The sequence below is a fragment of the Ranitomeya variabilis genome, chromosome 1 (genome assembly GCF_051348905.1).
Source record: "Ranitomeya variabilis isolate aRanVar5 chromosome 1, aRanVar5.hap1, whole genome shotgun sequence".
NCBI lineage: Eukaryota > Metazoa > Chordata > Amphibia > Anura > Dendrobatidae > Ranitomeya > Ranitomeya variabilis.
In genome coordinates, this window is record NC_135232.1 from 74,359,930 (window position 1) to 74,380,649 (window position 20,720).

The following is a 20,720-nucleotide window of genomic DNA, read 5'->3' on the forward strand; positions in this document are numbered from 1 at the left end:
TAATACCTTATCTGGTTTTACGTATGTACGTAGTTATATGATCTGGCTGCCTTAGCCTTCTATCCCTGTTATTATAATAATGCCTACGCCCCCTTCTTGGCATGTAAACGTGGTGTTCCCTATGCAATACGTACCATGATTTTACACGGTTACTATGTCTGATTCCCTTTATTTGTTTATGTTCTCCTTTGTTTCCTTCATCCAGGTTGGGATCTTTTTTTATTTTATTTATATTTATCTTTATCCTTGCTTACAGATTTTGAATATTGTGTATTGTACATACTGTATACTTATGTATTTTGTTTCTGTTTTTTTCCCTAGCGATTGTATGATTAAGGCTCTGGTAGGGCCGAAACGTCATAATTACCTTTGGTCGCTTTCATATCACATAGTTGTTTTGTCAATAAATTTCCACCCTTGCAATATATATACAGAGTGTGCGGTGTACTACATTCTCTATGTACTATGCCATCTGTTTTTACAAATATACAGAATAAGTTGATATAAACTGGATTTCTATTTCTATTTATATTTCCAGTAATTGTATTGTCACCCTTATATAAATATTAGGTCCATCATCTTTACTTTTTTCCTCTATGTCGCCGCCCAATCATTATTAAATAGTATTTTCAAAAGGAAAAAATAAAGCAAAAGTCCATAGCGTATGCCAAAACAGACATTTTTGGCATGAATCAGTGAGACTTGATGTGACTCTCTTGATCATTCTGAAAAGTCGTCATTCCAGTCATTTTCTAGCATTACAGAGCCGATGGAGCTTCAGTGTGGGAGCAGTGAAGATTACCTTGGGAGCAACATTTGTCAGACGAAACACAGACATCGGGACATACCGTCAATCTGTTTATTCTTCAATGCCTACAGTAGTTATGGTGCATTGTATGGGACAAATGCTGCATGTACAATGATTTTCACTGCAGCTCTCTCCCGATAATATAATGATAGGAAGTGACAGAAATGAGGAGTTCTCAGCATGGTCAAGTGAGTCCCATCAAGTCTCTCAAGATCCCATTGAAAATGCATGTTTTGACCTCTGTCAGAGAATAATGTGATCAGCTGCCGGAACTGCTCAATCAACACCCCTATCGATCATAACTTGGCCAACATCCTCATACACCTTAGAGCACTGGCCAAACTTGTCTGCTCTGTGTAGAAACAGGAAATCTCTTGTCCCTGCATTTTTCATTCCCCTCTTCAACCCCTGACACAGCTGCTCCCTCCTCTCTACTGCCAGGAACTTTTCCAGTGATGACTCATGCAGGGAAAAGAGACTTCCTGTTTCTACATAGAGCTTAGAAGGATTCAGTTAATCACCTGTTAATCATGTGATGTCATACACCTAATGGTAAAGAGAAGAATTAGCTGGTTAGAAAGGCAAAATGAGCAATTGTAAGTACCCATTGCTATATAATATCATGACTTCAATATGTTAAAAGGATAACAATTTTGATGAGAGTGCTTCTTTAAGCTCATGGTTTAGCAGTTGTTGGCATTTGGTCATGTCCCCATGTGTGGTATACATCATCCTGCTGTGAACGACTCCTGCTAGAATTTATGAATAGGAATGTGCTATGAGCAATGGTCTACGACATATATTATTTGGCATTATTTTGTGGAAATTGCTGAGGTTAAAAAGTTACATCTGAGATTAAAAAAAATTGCAAAACGGTGCCGCCATGGAGCAAATGTACGGCTGTTTCATATTGGTATAAATTGCAAATACACCAGATTTATTGGAAGGAATGCACCTTGTAATACATGTGGTACAATCTTCTGCAACTGTCTTGTCCAATTTAATGGGACAAATATAATATATAAATATATAAATAAAAAAAAAACTAGTAACCCATTTTTTTTTTTTTTTTACAAAAAAGGTCAATATGTACCATAAGAGAGAATTAAAAAATGTATTCATTACGTAAAATGCTTATATTTTTGATCATTTACCATTTTCCTTCTTCATTTTCAAATTGCTGAACAGTATATCCAAACATGTCCTCTACTGATCCACTGAAGGACTGGCCATTCTTCACATCCACATTGAAAGGTTCTGAAATCTTCAGAAGTGCTACAAGGTCAAGCAACAAAGACAATGTAATTAATATTTTTTGGGGCATAATTTAGGTACATTAATGATTAATCCAGATAGGTATAATTGTATTGAAAGCTAAAACCCGACAATTTTATTTTGGCATTTTTACAGCTTGCAAACTTAGCAAAGTTAAATTAGATTGATACAAGGCTAGAAGAATACAACTTATTTGTAAGACACAGACTTAATAAATGAGGAGGAGGTGTCGCATTGTGTGTTAGAAAAGCATATATCTCCACATAGATTGAAGCTTCAGAGACTGGGAGTTCTGTGGAAACAGTTTGGGTAAGAATACAAGGAGAGAACAACGGAAAGGACACCATTGTAGGCATTTACTACAGGCCGCCTGTGCAAGCTGACGATGTGGATGAACTCTTTATGCATCAAATGGCCTAGTTCTCAAAAAAATATGACATAGTGATCATGGGAGATTTCAACTATCCAGACATTTGCTGGGAATCTCTTTCAGGTAAAATTAGCAGGTTCAGCAAATTTTTATCCTCTCTTGCTGACAAGCTACCTTGGATCTAATCCTTATAAACAGGGAGAAAATGGTCGCGCAGGTAAGGGTGGCTGGGACCGTAGGAGGTAGCGACCAAGCTATCATAGAATTTTGGATAAATAGAGGAGGGAAAAATGTGAAAACTCAGACACCAAGGTTGGATTTCGGGAAGGCAGATTTTAAGGCACTCAGAAAGAGGATAGGAGGGATCCAATGGGTGGATGTTCTTAAGGATAGAAATGTGCAGGAAGGATAGTAAATTTTGAAAAAATAAGATTCTCAAAGCACAATAATTAACAATCCCTAAAAGAGGGAGGAATAGGAAACATTTAAGGAAACCAGGATGGATGAACACAGAACTTAAACACATGATAAAAAAGAAAAAATAAATGTTTATCAAATGGAAAGAGGGAGGCATATCTAAAGAAAAAAACTGATAATGAATTAAGGCTTGCAAGAGACGTCAAAAGCAATAAAAAAGGATTTTGGGGATATGTCAAAAGTAAAATAAAAGTCAAAGATGCTATAGGATTTCTACAGGATTAAAATGGTGAAGTGGTAAAAAATGATATTGGGAAGGCCAAACTTTTAAATTCCTATTTTGCATCTGTTTCTCTCAGAAAGTAAATGCAACATCAACTGATCTTCACAGTGCTATCAAAGGAATAAAAGAATCCACACTATCTATAAACAGAGAGATGGTGAGGGATCAATTAGCCGACATAAATGAATTCAAGTCTCCAGGTCCAGATGAATTACATCCTAGGGTACTGAAGTAGATAATAGAGGAAATTAGTGAACCAGTCTCCATAATCTTTGAAAACTCTTGGAGAACAGGAGACATCTCAGAAGACTGGAGAAGAGCATAGGTTGTCCCTATTTTCCAAAAGGGGAAGAAGATGGACCTAGGGAACTATAGACCTTTGAGGCTGACTTCTATACCAGGAAAAAGCTTTGAATAAATTATTAAACAACATGTATGCAAGCACCTGGATGAGAATGAAGTGATTAACCAGCATGGGTTTGCTCATGTCAGACTAACTTAATTTGCTTCATTCAATTCACTGACTGGGTGGATCAGGGAAATCCTGTAGATATAGCATATACTGACTTCAGCAAAGCATTTAACAAAGTATGTCATACCATCCTTATTGAAACAATTACCAAGTATTTAATGGACAGGGCAACTGTTAGGTGGATTCATAACTGGTTTAGTGATTGGATCCAAAATGTGATCATAAAATGGTTGCACATCCTGTTGGAAGAATGTCTCAAGTGGGGTACTACAGGTCTCTATCCTGTGCTCTGTGTTGTTCAACATCTTTATCAGTGATTTAGATGAAGGAATTGAGGGTAAACTGATTAAATTTGGTGATGACACAAAGCTAGGAGGGATAGCTAATACTAGAGAAGAAGAGAGAGAGTGGATTCAATAAGATCTAAACAAATTGGAGCAGTGAGCAGAAACTAACAGAATGTTTCTTTAACAGGGAGAAATTCAAACTCCTACATCTGAGCAAAAAAAATGAAAAATGCATAGACAGAATGGGAGGAATAGAACTAAGCAACAGCACTTGTGAAAAAGACCTGGGTATACTAATAGATCACAGACTGAATATGAGTCAACAGTGTGGTGCAGCATCAAAAAAGCAAGCACAATTCTGGGTTGCATTAACAGAAGAGTACAGTCTAGATCACGTAAAGTAATTATTCCCCTCTACTCCTCTCTGGTCAGACCTCATCTGGAATACTGTGTCCAGTTGTAAGGATTCCTGACTTTCCTTTGTGCCTGTTTGCCCTGATCCAAGATGGAGTCTCTTATCTCGCCCTGTTATGGGACTGTCTGTCCTGATTATTTAAGTCGAGGTCGTGTGCTTCTCGGTGCCTGAGTATTTTGTTGCTGTTGGCTATTGAGCTCCTGCTGGTCTGCTATGGACTCATTGCTGCTGCTGCTCACTACTTTTTGCTCTGCCTCTCCTCGTTCTGCTGCCTACAGTCCTCTGTGCGTCTCCCTGATGCTGTCTGAACCTAACTACTGCCTGGACTTCTGGTGTGGAGCTAATCGCCCCTGAAACTGCTGTGGCTAGTAAAGAATCCTGACATCACCATTTCCACTAGGTCTGTTTGTCTGGGCAGCGTTGCTGGACTTGTGCGGGACTTTCAAACAAAAAGGTACATATAGCGACCTTCTCCTGTTTATGCCACTCCTGTATCACGCTGCACTTCTACGTTTAAGTGCCATGTGCATTTCCACCCTTATGGTTGCTGGACTTCTACACTTTAGTGCTGTGTGCGTGCTCATTCATAATGTCGCTGGGCTGCCTTATTAAATGCAGTGTGCTTTCTCACATACTTTCTGCTGGACTCCTACGTTTAGTGCCTGGTACACACCTGCGTTATATTACTGTTGAACTGGTTATAGCGGTAGCACCCCGCTCTTCAGATACTCTGGACATTTCTATATTGTGCTATGTTTTCGTTACAATTGCAGGAAGTGCTCTGCCAGTTTTGCTTTACTTGCATCATTCCATATTGTGCTGTGTTTCCATTACTATTGCAGGAAGTGCTCTGCTTAATTTTGTCACACTAGTTAATAATACTTATTTGTATCAACTTTGGTCTCAGTTTCTTATTGTCCCACGCAATTAGATTCCGTAGTACCCATATAATTATTACAGGATACTCAGGACCATTAAGGAATCTGCTGGGATAATGTCGACTGAGACAAAGTTGGATCAGTTGTTCTCTATGATCTACTCTCTGCAGAGGGATATATAGGCTCTGCAAAACAAGGTCACTAACTGGGAGGCCCATTTTGGGCAGGCGCTTCAGGAGTTAAGTAATCAGATGGCTACTCAAATGACTGCATGGGCGCCTCCACCTCCGGTACAGCCACTGCCAACTAGCCCTCCCAAGTTACCACTGTTTAGGTTCAGTGGAGACCGCTACAAGTTTTGTAGGTTTGTAAGTCAATGCCTTTTGTATTTTGATGTTAATTCTGCCCACATCCTTACTGATCAATCTAATTTTTTATGTATAATCATGTTACTTACTTCCCGAGCTCTCGTGTGGGCAAATCCGCTTATGGAGACCCATGACCCTCATTTGAATAACCTTGATGATTTTCTTGCTGCAATGTCTATGATGTTTGATGATCCTAATCGACGCACTACAGCTGAGACCGCTGTGTTATCATTACGTCAGGGTAAGCGCTCTGTCATCTAATACGCTACTGAGTTTTGACGGCTGGCTGTGGATACGATTTGGGACAGTTATGCCCAATTACCCATTTTTAAGAGGGGATTGTCTAGTCCGATGAAAGACGAGTTAGCTCATGCTGAGGCTCCAGAAGAGTTAGACGCTTTTATACAGCATTGTGTACGCATTGACATACGAATTACTGAACGTAGTCAGGAGAGATTTGCAGCCTCTAATCATGTCACCAACTCTTCCCTTCCTTCTAAAGCACCTACAGGCAAATCCTCTTGGGAGGCTGAACCAGTTCCCATGCAGGTGGATGCACTACAGCAGCGTGAGAATAACGAGTGCAGGGATCATCGTTTCCAGGAAAGTCTGTGCTTTTACTGTGGTCAGTCAGATCACTTCCTTATCAACTGTATCAAGCAGCCTCGCTATGTACTAGCCAGGAGAATTTGAAAATCAGGTTGCAGAATCTGTTACGTCTGAGTCTAGTTTTTCTGTGAATGCCGTCTTTGACTCTCTCTGTGACTACCTCTCCTAAGACACAGACGGATAAAGCCACACAATGCTCCCTTCCCATTAAGATACGGTCATCAGGACAATGGATTCCATGTGTAGCTATGGTGGATTCAGGGGCAGGAGGTAATTTTATGGACTTAAACTTTGCCAAAGAACATGGCATACAGACTCAGCAGAGAGCTGCCCTGGTAACGATGGAAATGGTGGAAGGTTCCTCTCTAATTTCTGGACCAGTAGATCAGTAAACTGTACTTCTGGAAGTTTTCATAGAGCCGGATCATCGGGAAATGCTATCCTTTATGTTGATATTCTCACCACATTTCCCTTTAATTTTAGGAATCCCATGGTTGCAGTCGCAAAATCCTATCATCAACTGGGAGACTAAGGAGATCACTTTCCCATCAAAAGAGACACCTGTAACAAGCCAGGCAAGCGGGTTATGTAATGTACCACTGAGGTATCTTTATTACCATCTATTTATAATGAATGATATTTGTGAGAAGATGGCAGACCAGCTTCCTCCTCACAGACCGTGTGATTGTCCTATTGAACTGCTTCCAGGGGCAGCTATTCTATTCAAGAACAACCAGCTTCTTTAGCAATGACCTTTTGTGGCTTACCCTCCTTGTGGAGCGTGTCAATGACTGCCTTCTGGACATCTGTCAAATCAGCAGTCTTCCCCATGATTGTGGAGCCTACTGAAACAGACTAAGGGACTTTTTTAAATGCATAGGAAGCCTTTGCAGGTGTTTTTTGTTAATTATTCTAATATACGGAGATAATAACTTTTGGGTTTTCATTGGCTGTAAGCCATAATCATCAACATTAACAGAAATAGACACTTGAAATAGATCACTCTGTAATGCCTCTATATAATATGAGTTTTGCTTTTTTTTATTGAAGAACAGAAATAAATTAAATTTTTGATGATATTCTAATTTTGTGAGAAGCACCTGTGTATATATACCTTCTCTGACCCTACCCCGGTCTATTGATATATTTCTGTGACTACATTCTGTCTGGATACTTAGGCACCAGCACATTAGGTCTATGTCTATGCACTTGTGCACTTTATAATAGCCGCTTAAACAACAATTGCACTTAGTTATTATGTCTAATTTTTAATACCAGTATCTATACAATTGTGCCAGACAGTCCTTATTTTGAGATATACTTACCTTGTGATTGTTACTTGGAATTGCGTCTGCTGTTCTATTTGGTTATTTTTCCCACCCCATTACATTGTTATCCTTACTTAATAAAGTTATATATTGTATTTTTATTTCACACTCACCTTGGACTCTTAGGGTATGTGCACACAATCCGGAAGTAGCAGAACTTTGGACACAGCATGTTCGCTGTGTCCAAAGTGCTGCCGTCTATTGAACGCAGGTAAATCCGCATGTTTTCACTGAATCATGCGGATTCACCACGTTTAATACATTCTTGAGAAACATGCAAGAGAAACTGACATGTTGGAGTCTGAAGACACGCGCCACATGTCCGTCTCCTCAGGTGATCCGCGGGCGACTCTGGACACATAGTGGACATGGGATTTCTTGAAATCCCATTCACTATGCTGTAACATCTGGACACTGCAAGTTGGACACTGACCAAGTACACAGTGTCTAACCCGCAGTGTTTACTGATCATGTGCACATACCCTTACTGTTTTTTCCTTCTTTTTGTATCTCATGTTTATACCGATGAGTCTCTAGTTGGTCCTCATTACACATGTGGCGGTAGTAGGGAACTCTCCTTCATGTTAGCGCTATTTTGTCTACATTTCTAAAGTACTTGCATGTGTATTTAAATTATACTTTTGAGTTTTTTTCAATATGTTTTGTATGGTATCGCAGCTTCATCCTATATAAGTAAATGGAGCTGAGCTGTAGCATTAGACACAGATCGAACCTTCACATCCGAAAACCATTGAAGCATAACATGTAGGCTATACTAATTCTGAATACTAAATAATAAGCATCACCAAGTTATTCCTTAGAGACATAAATCTATTGCGCTAAATATTTATTACATCACTTGTTTCGGATGACAAAGTTCAGGGCCATCATCCTTGTGAATACAATCATTGAGTAATACGGCTTAAAACCTACAAAAAATGTCCCCACGGCCTAAGGGGGACATACTCCTAGGCCATAGCCATAAACACCGATAAAGAAGAAAAGGATGGATAAATATATAGTGTATAGCTAAGATAATAATTAGCTCACAATTTTACCCTATGAAAATCCATACAAAATAGGGGTTTGTTGAGAAAATACAAAATATATATATAAATAACAGAACGCCTGCAGCATATGAAGGAATAAAATGATCAATTCTACAAGGAGGAGGGCCAGTATAAAGTAACTAAACAAGTATGAATCAGCCCAGCAAAGTGCATCCTCTAGGCAGCATGGTCAAAAAATTATTATGAAAGTCAATGAGTCCTAGAAGTGCATAGGTAGTAACTAAAAAATCATCATACCTTGGGACATGGTGATACTACGATGCAGGTGTGTCTGGCAGGGTAGAGGAGAGCCTCGACGCGCGTTTCACCGCCTTGGCTTCGTCAGTGAGTAATACGGCTTGTCTGGCATAGGGTTTTATAAGGTAGCACAGGCCATATATCTGCCTCTCTATCTGCCTTATGCCAGTCCTTTCTATATTATTTTTTATTCTAAACTTTCCAAAACCCGACAGATTGATATTTATTTATAAGAACAGTAATCTTCGAATTGAATTTAAGATTCCACAAGAAATATTGTTGTCTCCAGTGATTGTGAGTTGGCAGTGTTTTCTGCATGATCCTGAAAAGGTCAGTCTTGTAGAAATCCTGCAGAGAACACGGGATTAAAGCTAGACATAAATATTAGATTTATGTTGCCTGAACCTGCCAATATTAATGGATTCAGCCAACAGTCTGATGTGCATGTGTCACGGGGAGACTAGGTGAGCGAGAGCTAATAACCCGGGCCCCTGCAATTTCCCTCAGACTGGGGAAATACTGACTGACCCTCTACCTGGAGTTTACACTGATGGTGTGCATGTCCAGGCCCCGAACCTCACCCTGTCTCCTGTTTCAACCCTAGGCTGAAACCTCCACCCACCACCCAGTGAAGAGGTAATACACCAATAACCACAGTTAGCACAGACAAGGATAAAGGAAAATATACGCCACGCCGCAGTCACTCAGGAATACACTATAAATGTGCAGGGCAAAATAAATACAAATATAGAAAGGAGTAAATAAGACTAAGGAAAATACACCACCAGCAACGAATCTCCAACAACCAGCTCTCCACTCCAGACCGAGATAACAACGCACAAGACAGAAGCTATAATCGGCGACGCCCAATGATCAGGAGAACTATTTAAAGGCAATGGGCATGGCCCAGCTTCCAATCCGAGGATAGGTAAATTAAACCCGGAACAGCTAGATAAAATCTAGCCGACGCCAATGAGCAAATAGTGGTCAAAAGCGGAATTACCGCTGTCTGTCGAACAACCTGGTCTGAACAGCGTCCGACATGACAGTACCCCGCCTTCTACGAGGGACCCCAGGGCCCTCACGGCTTATAGGACCTGGCTTGTCTGGATGGCGACGATGAAAAAAACCTGACCAGCCGATCCGCATGAATATCCGAGGCTGGTACCCAGGACCTCTCCTCAGGCCCATAACCACGCCAGTGTACCAAGTACTGTAAAGTGCGATGCACTACATGAGAGTCAACCACCTTGGAGACTTCAAACTCCAAATTACCATCCACCAAGACTGGAGGTGGCATAGGCGCCGCGTCCACAAACCCACCACCTTCTTTAGAAGAGACCTGTGGAACACGTTGTATATCTTATACACCGTAGGGAGCTCCAATCGGTACGCTACTGGGTTAATGACGGCGGTGACCCTAAATGGACCAATAAACCGTGGACCCAATTTAAGGGACGGTATTTTGAGTCTTATGTTTTTTGTGGATAACCACACCCAGTCATCCACACTCAGGTACGGACCTGGCACACGCCTACTGTCAGCCACACGTTTGTACCTAGCACCCACACTCAACAGGCGCTGTTGAACTCTCCTCCAGACTGATGACAATTGTGCTCCTAACTGATCCTCCTCCGGAACGCCGGAAGAGCCCCTCTGACTCAAGGTACAAAATTGAGGATGTATCCTGTAAACACAAAAAAACGGAGATTCCCCAGATGACTCCTGGCGGTGATTATTGATGGCAAACTCAGCCAAAGGAAGAAAGGTAGACCACTCCTCCTGGTTATCAGAGACAAAGCAGCGTAGGTACTGTTCCAAATTTTGGTTCATACGCTCAGTCTGACCATTTGACTGAGGATGGAACGCGGAAGAATGAGACAACTTGATCCCCAGCCGTGAGCAAAATGCTTTCCAAAATTTTGCCACAAACTGAGACCCCCTATCAGACACGATGTCAGATGGAACCCCATGAAGTCTGACCACCTCCTGCACAAATACCTGAGCCAGAGTCTTAGCGTTAGGCATCAAAGGCAAAAATACAAAGTGCGACATTTTAGAAAACCGATCAACAATCACAAAGATGACCGTGTTCCCAGCTGATGAGGGCAAATCAGTGATGAAATCCATGGAGATTTCTGTCCATGGCTTACTAGGTACTTCAAGAGGAAGTAGTGTGCCAACAGGACGGGAGCGGGGCGTCTTAGCCCTAGCGCACGTGGTGCAAGCTGACACGTATGAGACCACGTCCTGTCGGATCTTGGGCCACCAAAACTGACGTGACACCAACTCCAAGGTACCTCTAACCCCTGGGTGGCCAGCCAGGACAGTATCATGATCCTCCGCCAAAACCTTTAAGCGGAGATGAAGCGGTACAAAATATTTGTTGATGGGAAGCTCAGATGGTACCTCCTCCTGAGCCTCGGCAATCTCAGCCTCAACCTCGGTAGTGAGAGCCGAAACCACAACACCCTATTGGAGGATGGGTACTGGATCTTCCCGAGGTTCACCCCCCGGAAAACACCTGGACAGAGCATCCGCCTTAGTGTTTTTAGACCCCAGTCTGTAAGTGACAACAAAATTGAACCGCGTGAAAAACAATGCCCAGCGAGCCTGCCTGGGGGACAGACGCTTGGCTGACTCCAAATACAGCAGATTCTTATGATCAGTAATAACAGTAACCTGATGTACCGACCCCTCCAAGAAGTGTCGCCATTCCTCAAAGGCCAACTTGATTGCCAACAACTGTTATGGACCTAGTGGTTAGGAACACTTGAGATGACCTGATAGGTAAACCAGAAATATAGGACAAGCTCTGGGGACGTGGAAACTTTACTGACCGCAACCCTGATCCTATCACACTCACTATAGGCAGCCGTGGAGCGTACCTAACTCTCCCTAGACGCCTCTTCACAGCCTGAGAACTAGCTACCCCTAGAGAGAAACAAAAGCCTCACTTGCCTCAGAGAAATTTCCCCAAAAGTAAAGTCAGCCCCCACAAATAATGACGGTGAGTTCAGAGGAAAATACAAACATAGGAATGAAAACAGGTTTTAGCATAGGAGGCCCACTAGTACTAAATAGTAAGAGGATAGCAAAGGAACTGTGCGGTCAGTATAAAATATTACAAAAATATCCACGCAGAGAATACTAAAGACCCTCACACCGACTCACGATGTGAGGGAGCAACTCTGCTCCCCAGAGCTTCCAGCTAGCAAGAAAATAGCATATAAGCAAGCTGGACTGAACTAAACATATACTGAGAAACATTTACCAAAAGCAGTGAGCAAAAATGAACTAGCATGAACTTAGCTTCTCCAAGAGGAGACAGGTCACACGAGAAGTCCCAGAGAGATCTAAACCAATACTGAATACAACGACAGCTGGCAACAAGTAAAGATCTAGGTGGAGTTAAATAGGCAGCAGCACAGCAGAAAATGAGGCAGCTGGAACCCAGCTAAAGACCAGCAGTATCACTCAAAGCCACCAGAGGGAGCCCACGAACAGAACTCAACAAAGTACCATTCATGACCACAGGAGGGAGCCCGAGAACGGAATTCACAACAGTACCCCCCCCCTTGAGGAGGGGTCACCGAACCCTCACCAGAGCCCCCAGGCCGATCAGGACGAGCCAAATGAAAGGCACGAACCAAATCGGCAGCATGGACATCAGAGGCAACAACCCAGGAATTATCGTCCTGACCATAGCCCTTCCATTTAACCAAGTACTGAAGCTTCCGTCTCGAAACACGAGAATCCAAGATCTTTTCCACCACATACTCCAATTCTCCCTCGACCAACACTGGAGCAGGAGGATCAACAGAAGGAACCACAGGCACCACATACCTCCGCAACAATGACCTATGGAACATATTGTGGATGGCAAAAGATGCTGGAAGGTCCAAACGAAATGACACAGGACTGAGGATTTCAGAAATCTTATAAGGACCAATGAAACGAGGCTTAAACTTAGGAGACGAAACCTTCATAGGAACATAACGAGAAGATAACCAAACCAGATCCCCCACACGAAGTCGGGGACCCACACAGCGACGGCGGTTAGCAAAGCGCTGAGCCTTCTCCTGTGACTGTGCCAAATTGTCCACTACGTGGTTCCAAATCTGCTGCAACCTGTCCACCACAGAATCCACACCAGGGCAGTCAGAAGGCTCAACCTGCCCTGAGGAAAAACGAGGATGAAAACCAGAATTACAGAATTACAATAGGGCGAACTCAGCCAATGGCAAAAAAGTCACCCAATCATCCTGGTCAGCAGAAACAAAGCATCTCAGATAGGTTTCCAAGGTCTGATTGGTTTGTTCGGTTTGGCCATTTGTCTGAGGATGGAAAGCTGAAGAAAAAGACAAATCAATGCCCATCTTAGCACAAAAAGATCGCCAAAATCTGGACACGAACTGGGACCCTCTGTCAGACACAATGTTCTCCGGAATACCATGCAAACGAACCACATTCTGAAAGAACAGCGGAACCAAATCAGAGGAGGAAGGTAATTTAGGCAAGGGCACCAAATGGACCATCTTAGAAAAACGATCACAAACCACCCAGATGACAGACATCCTCTGAGAGACCGGAAGATCCGAAATAAAATCCATGGAAATATGTGTCCAGGGCCTCTTTGGGACAGGCAAAGGCAAAAGCAAACCACTGGCACGAGAACAGCAAGGCTTGGCCCGAGCACAAATCCCACAGGACTGCACAAAAGAATGCACATCCCGTGACAAGGAAGGCCACCAAAAGGACCTAGCCACCAAATCTCTGGTACCAAAAATCCCAGGATGACCCGCCAACACTGAACAATGAACCTCGGAAATAACTCTACTGGTCCATCTATCAGGAACAAACAGTCTCTCCAGTGGACAACGGTCAGGTCTATCGACCTGAAACTCCTGCAGCACCCGCCGCAAATCAGGGGAGATGGCAGACAAAATCACCCCCTCTCTGAGGATACCAGCCGGTTCAGGAACTCCCGGAGAGTCAGGCCCAAAACTCCTAGAAAGGGCATCAGCCTTCACATTCTTAGAGCCTGGGAGGTACGAAACCACGAAATCAAAACGGGAGAAAAACAGCGACCATCGAGCCTGTCTAGGATTCAGCCGCTTGGCTGACTCGAGATAAATCAAATTCTTGTGATCCGTCAAGACCACCACATGATGCTTGGCTCCCTCAAGCCAATGTCGCCACTCTTCAAATGCCCACTTCATTGCCAACAACTCCCGATAACCAACATCATAATTACGCTCGGCAGGCGAAAACTTTCTTGAAAAGAAAGCACATGGCTTCATCATAGAGCCATCAGAGCTTCTCTGAGACAAGACAGCCCCTGCTCCAATCTCAGAAGCATCAACCTCGACCTGAAAAGGGAGAGAAACATCCGGCTGACGCAAGACAGGAGCCGAAGAAAACCGACGTTTAAGCTCCTGAAAGGCCTCAACGGCCGCAGGAGACCAATTAGTCACATCAGCACCCTTTTTGGTCAGATCAGTCAAAGGCTTAACCACACTAGAAAATTTAGTGATGAAGCGACGGTAAAAATTAGCAAAGCCCAGGAACTTCTGAAGACTCTTCACAGATGTAGGTTGAGTGCAATCATAAATGGCCTGGACTTTAACTGGATCCATCTCGATAGTAGAAGGGGAAAAAATAAAGCCCAAAAAGGAAACCTTCTGGACTCCGAAGAGACATTTAGAGCCCTTCACAAACAAGGCATTAGCACGCAGGACCTGAAATACCATCCTGACCTGCTTCACATGAGATTCCCAATCATCAGAAAATACCAAAATATCATCCAGATATACAATCATGAATCTATCCAGATACTCTCGGAAGATGTCGTGCATAAAGGACTGAAACACAGAAGGGGCAATAGAAAGCCCAAATGGCATCACCAAGTACTCAAAATGGCCTTCGGGCGTATTAAATGCTGTTTTCCATTCATCGCCCTGTTTTATACGCACAAGATTATACGCTCCTCGAAGATCTATCTTGGTGAACCAATTAGCCCCCTTAATCCGAGCAAACAGATCGGACAGCAGAGGCAAAGGGTACTGAAATTTGACCGTGATTTTATTAAGAAGGCGATAATCAATACAGGGTCTCAAAGAACCATCCTTCTTGGCCACAAAAAAGAACCCTGCTCCCAATGGTGACGAGGATGGGCGAATATGTCCTTTCTCCAAGGACTCCTTTATATAACTCCGCATAGCGGCATGTTCAGGCACAGATAGATTGAAAAGTCGACCCTTAGGGAACTTACTACCAGAAATCAAATCTATAGCACAATCACAATCCCTATGAGGAGGTAGGGCACCGGATTTGGGCTCATCAAATACATCCTGGTAATCCGACAAAAATTCAGGGACTTCAGAAGGAGTAGAAGTAGCAATTGACACCAAAGGAACATCGACATGTACCCCTTGACAACCCCAACTAGACACAGACATTGATTTCCAATCCAATACTGGATTATGAACCTGCAGCCATGGCAACCCCAAGACGACAACATCATGCAAATTATGTAACACCAGAAAACGAATATCCTCCTGATGTGCAGGAGTCATGCACATGGTCACTTGAGTCCAGTACTGAGGCTTATTCTTGGCCAATGGCGTATCATCAATTCCCCTTAGTGGAATAGGGAACTGCAAAGGCTCTAAGAAAAAACCACAGCGCCTGGCAAAATCCAAATCCATCAGATTCAGGGCAGCACCTGAATCCACAAAAGCCATAACTGAGTAGGATGACAAAGAGCAAATCAAAGTAACAGACAAAATAAATTTAGGCTGTACAGTACCAATGGTGACCGACTTAGCGAACCTTTTAGTGCGCTTAGGACATTCGGAGATAGCATGAGTGGAGTCACCACAGTAAAAACACAACCCATTCTGACGTCTGTGATTTTGCCGTTTAATTCTGGTCAGAATCCTACCACATTGCATAGACTCAGGCTTCTGCTCAGAGAACACCGCCAGATGGTGCACAGGTTTGCGCTCCCGCAAACGCCAATCAATCTGAATGGCCAAGGACATTGATTCATTCAGACCTGCAGGCGTGGGGAACCCCACCATAACATCCTTAAGGGCTTCAGAAAGACCCTTTCTGAAAATCGCTGCCAGGGCACACTCATTCCATTGAGTGAGCACAGACCACTTCCTAAACCTCTGGCAGTAAACTTCCACTTCATCCTGACCCTGAGACAGAGCCAGCAAGGTCTTTTCTGCCTGGTCGACTGAATTAGGCTCCTCATAAAGCAATCCAAGTGCCAGAAAAAACGCATCTACATTTAGCAATGCAGGATCTCCTAGCGCCAGGGAAAATGCCCAATCCTGAGGGTCGCCACGTAACAAGGAAATAATAATTTTAACTTGCTGAGTAGGGTCACCAGAAGAGCGGGGTTTCAGAGCAAGAAACAATTTGCAATTGTTTTTAAAATTCAGAAACCTAGATCTATCTCCAGAAAATAAATCAGGAATTGGTATTCTAGGCTCTAACATAGGATTCTGAACTACATAATCCTGAATGCCTTGTACCCTTGCAGTGAGATGATCCAAACAAGAGGACAGATCTTGAATGTTCATATCTGCAGCTGAGTCCTGAACCACCCAGAGATTAAGGGGAGAAGAGAAGCAAAACACACTGCAGAGAAAAAAAATGAGCTCAGAACTTCTCTTATCCCTCTTTTGTGAGGCATTAACACTTTAATGGCCAGCTGTACTGTTATGGACCTAGTGGTTAGGAACACTTGAGATGACCTGATAGTTAAACCAGAAATATAGGACAAGCTCTGGGGACGTGGAAACTTTACTGACCGCAACCCTGATCCTATCACACACACTATAGGCAGCCGTGGAGCGTACCTAACTCTCCCTAGACGCCTCTTCACAGCCTGAGAACTAGCTACCCCTAGAGAGAAACAAAAGCCTCACTTGCCTCAGAGAAATTTCCCCAAAAGTAAAGTCAGCCCCCACAAATAATGACGGTGAGTTCAGAGGAAAATACAAACATAGGAATGAAAATAGGTTTTAGCATAGGAGGCCCACTAGTACTAAATAGTAAGAGGATAGCAAGGGAACTGTGCGGTCAGTATAAAATACTACCAAAATATCCACACAGAGAATACTAAAGACCCTCACACCGACTCACGATGTGAGGGAGCAACTCTGCTCCCCAGAGCTTCCAGCTAGCAAGAAAATAGCATATAAGCAAGCTGGACTGAACTAAACATATACTGAGAAACATTTTCCAAAAGCAGTGAGCAAAAATGAACTAGCATGAACTTAGCTTCTCCAAGAGGAGACAGGTCACACAAGAAGTCCTAGAGAGATCTGAACCAATACTGAATACAACGACAGCTGGCAACAAGTAAAGATCTAGGTGGAGTTAAATAGGCAGCAGCACAGCAGAAAACGAGGCAGCTGGAGCCCAGCTAAAGACCAGCAGTATCACTCAAAGCCACCTGAGGGAGCCCACGAACAGAACTCAACAAAGTACCATTCATGACCACAGGAGGGAGCCCGAGAACGGAATTCACAACAAACAACTCCCTGTTGCCGATATCGTAGTTACGTTCGGCGGATGACAGTTTCTTGGAGAAATAGGCGCATGGACGCAAACCACTCAAAGATGAGCCTTGAGATAGTACCGCCCCCACACCAACCTCAGATGCATCGACTTCCACAACAAAGGGTTTTGATACGTCTGGCTGCACAAGAATGGGGGCTGAAACAAAACTGTTCTTAAGAAATTCAAATGCGCGCACAGCAGCCTCAGGCCAAACGGAGAAATTGGTACCCTTTTTAGTCATGTCAGTTAGCGGTTTAGCAATGATGGAAAAATCCTTGATAAATTTCCTATAGTAGTTAGAAAACCCAAGGAACCACTGAAGTGCTTTCAGGTTATCAGGACGTTCCCAATGCAGCACCGCTTGCACCTTAGCGGCGTCCATTTTAAAACCAGAAGCAGACACAATATAACCCAAGAAAGGCAACTCTTGAACATAAAATACACATTTCTCAAGTTTAGCATACAGCTTATTCTCTCTGAGAAGCTGTAACACCTGCCTGACATGATTTAAATGAGCATCACGGTCGCAAGAATATATGAGGATGTCATCTAGGTACACGATAACGAATTTCCCCAAAACATGCGAGAACACATCATTGATGAAATGTTGGAACACTGCAGGTGCGTTAGTCAACCCAAAAGGCATCACCAAATTTTCAAAATGACCCTCAGGGGTATTAAAAGCCGTCTTCCACTCATCACCTTGACGGACTCTTATGAGGTTGTACGCCCCCCTGAGGTCAAGCTTGGTAAACCACTTAGCACCTGCCACCTGGTTGAACAAATCTGGTATCAGTGGCATAGGGTATGGATCATGAACCGTAATCTGGTTCAACTCTCTAAAATCCAAACACGGGCGTAATCCGCCATCTTTCTTCTTCACGAAGAAGAACCTGCTGCCACCGGCGAGGATGACGGCCTGATGTGCCCTTTGCTCAAGCTTTCAGCAATATAATCTTTTAACGCTTGTCTCTCCGGACCGGAGATGTTAAACATCCTTGCTTTAGGCAACTTGGCCCCTGGTTTAAACCTGATAGAACAGTCATAGGGACGATGTGGCGGCAACTCTGAACAACCCTTTTCAGAGAACACATCCACAAAATCCAGAAGTGACTCCGGAACGCTTGAAGTCACCGCAGCCACACATGTGGCCAGGCAATTCTCCTGGCAGAACTCGCTCCACTGAATTATGTCCTGAGTTTTCCAGTCAATTACCGGGTTGTGCATGGACAACCAAGGAAAACCCAAAACCACCTGAGCAGGAAGATTCCTGAGCACCTTACATGTAACCCGCTCGGAATGTAGAACTCCAATGTGGAGTTTCACCTCAGCCACAAATTCAGTAATCTCCCCCTGAGAGAGAGGAACAGCGGATAGGATGAGACAGTTTTTCAATCCTAAAACCTGCTGTGCGGGAAAACTCCTCATCAATGAGATTTGTGGCTGAACCACTATCCACAAAAACAGTAATTGGCAGCTCACTGCCAGCGATAAAAACCTTAGCAGGGAGCATGCATTGAGAAACCACCATGGAGGATATACATAAGCTCAGATTGGTCTCCTCCACACCCTCTGAGCTTAGAAGTTTTCCGCCGTTGCATTTTTCTTAGACAGCAGAGGACAGATGTTAATAAAATGACCAGTTTTACCACAGTAAAAACAGGCTCCCTGCTTCCTGAGCTCAGGGGCTCGACGCTTCACATGTGACACCCCTGCGATTTGCATAGGCTCCGTGGGCTCACCTGCAGCAACCTCATGTGAACCTAAACCCTCTCCCATAGGCGGTGTCTCATGCTCCCCCTGACGCAAACGGCGATCAATGCGGACAACCAGACTCATAGCGGAATCTAGAGAAGCAGGAGTCTCGTACATCAGAAGGGCTTTTTTAACCCTTCCAGAAACCCCATGAATAAACTGACTCCGCAATGCTGGATCATTCCATTGTGTATCGATCGCCCAGCGACGAAATTCAGAACAGTAATCCTCTGCAACTCGCTCCCCCTGGCGAATAGTGCGTATCTTAGATTCTGCTAGAGCCATTCTGTCAGGTTCATCGTAGATTTTTCCAAGAGAGGAAAAAAAACTCTCCACAGAGTCAAATGCAGCAGAATCAGATGGCAAAGAAAACGCCCATGCTTGGGGATCCCCGCTTAATAATGACAACACCAGGCCCACACGCTGAGCCTCATTACCTGAGGAGATCGGGCGCATACGGAAATATAGTTTGCAAGCTTCACGAAAAGAAACAAATTTACTGCGTTCCCCAGCAAATTTTTCAGGCAAAGGGAATTTAGGCTCAACAACTCTTCCTGTCGCTCCAGCTTGCACATTAGATACTGCTAGTCCCTGTTGCTGAACTGCCCCCCTCAACTCAGAGACCTGTAGGGACAGCGCCTCCAACTGGCGGGTTATGGAAGTCATGGGATCCATTACAAAAGAAAAAAAAAGAACCCCTTTTTTTTTTTGTTGGGCCGATTATAATGTCACGGGGAGACTAGGTGAGCGAGAGCTAATAACCCGGGCCCCTGCAATTTCCCTCAGACTAGGGAACTACTGACTGACCCTCTATCTGGAGTTTACACTGATGATGTGCATGTCCAGGCCCCGAACCTCACCCTGTCTCCTGTTTCAACCCTAGGCTGAAACCTCCGCCCACCACTAAGTCACTCAGGAATACACTATAAATGTGCAGGGCAAAATAAATACAAATATAGGAAGGAGTAAATAAGACTAAGGAAAATACACCACCAGCAACGAATCTCCAACAACCAGCTCTCCACTCCAGACCGAGATAACAACGCACAAGACAGAAGCTATAATCGGCGACGCCCAATGATCAGGAGAACTATTTAAAGGCAATGGGCATGGCCCAGCTTCCAATCCGAGGATAGGTAAATTAACCCCGGAACAGCTAGATAAAATCTAGCCGACGCCAATGAGCAATTAGTGGTCAAAAGCAGAATTACCGCTGTCTGTCGAACGACCTGGTCTGAACAGCGTCCGACATGACAGCATGGGGCAGCTGTGCAAATGATGGCCGGGAGTGATGTTGATTAGACATGTCCAACAGCACATTGTTCTCCATGAGAAAAGCCACTGGCCGACCTATCTGGTGACAGTTCTCTCTTGGAGAACACTGGAGCATTTGCCCAAACCAGCGCTCGTTTATACTGGAGGGTTGGCTGAGAATGCGGTCAGCCAACAGCCATCTAATGCGTATGCCCAGCCTTAGTCTAGTCAGTTTCATTCTTTGTGCATGCCGATTTAAGTCCTACCCCTTAACCAAAAAGGTGTGAATTGTTTGTCCTCCTGTTGACAGATCA

The 20,720-nt window shown here is 43.7% G+C and overlaps 1 protein-coding gene across 2 annotated transcripts in view; it reads right to left on the bottom strand.

Annotated features, from left to right (window-relative positions):
• The window catches only part of ITGA1 (integrin subunit alpha 1), a 286,895-nt gene that overhangs the window by 180,438 nt on the left and 85,737 nt on the right, over positions 1 to 20,720 (bottom strand). For both annotated transcript variants that reach the window (XM_077285259.1, XM_077285250.1), the window contains exon 2: positions 1,963 to 2,083. In XM_077285259.1, coding sequence (XP_077141374.1) covers positions 1,963 to 2,083 — 121 coding nt within the window. The remainder of the gene's footprint in view (positions 1 to 1,962; positions 2,084 to 20,720) is intronic.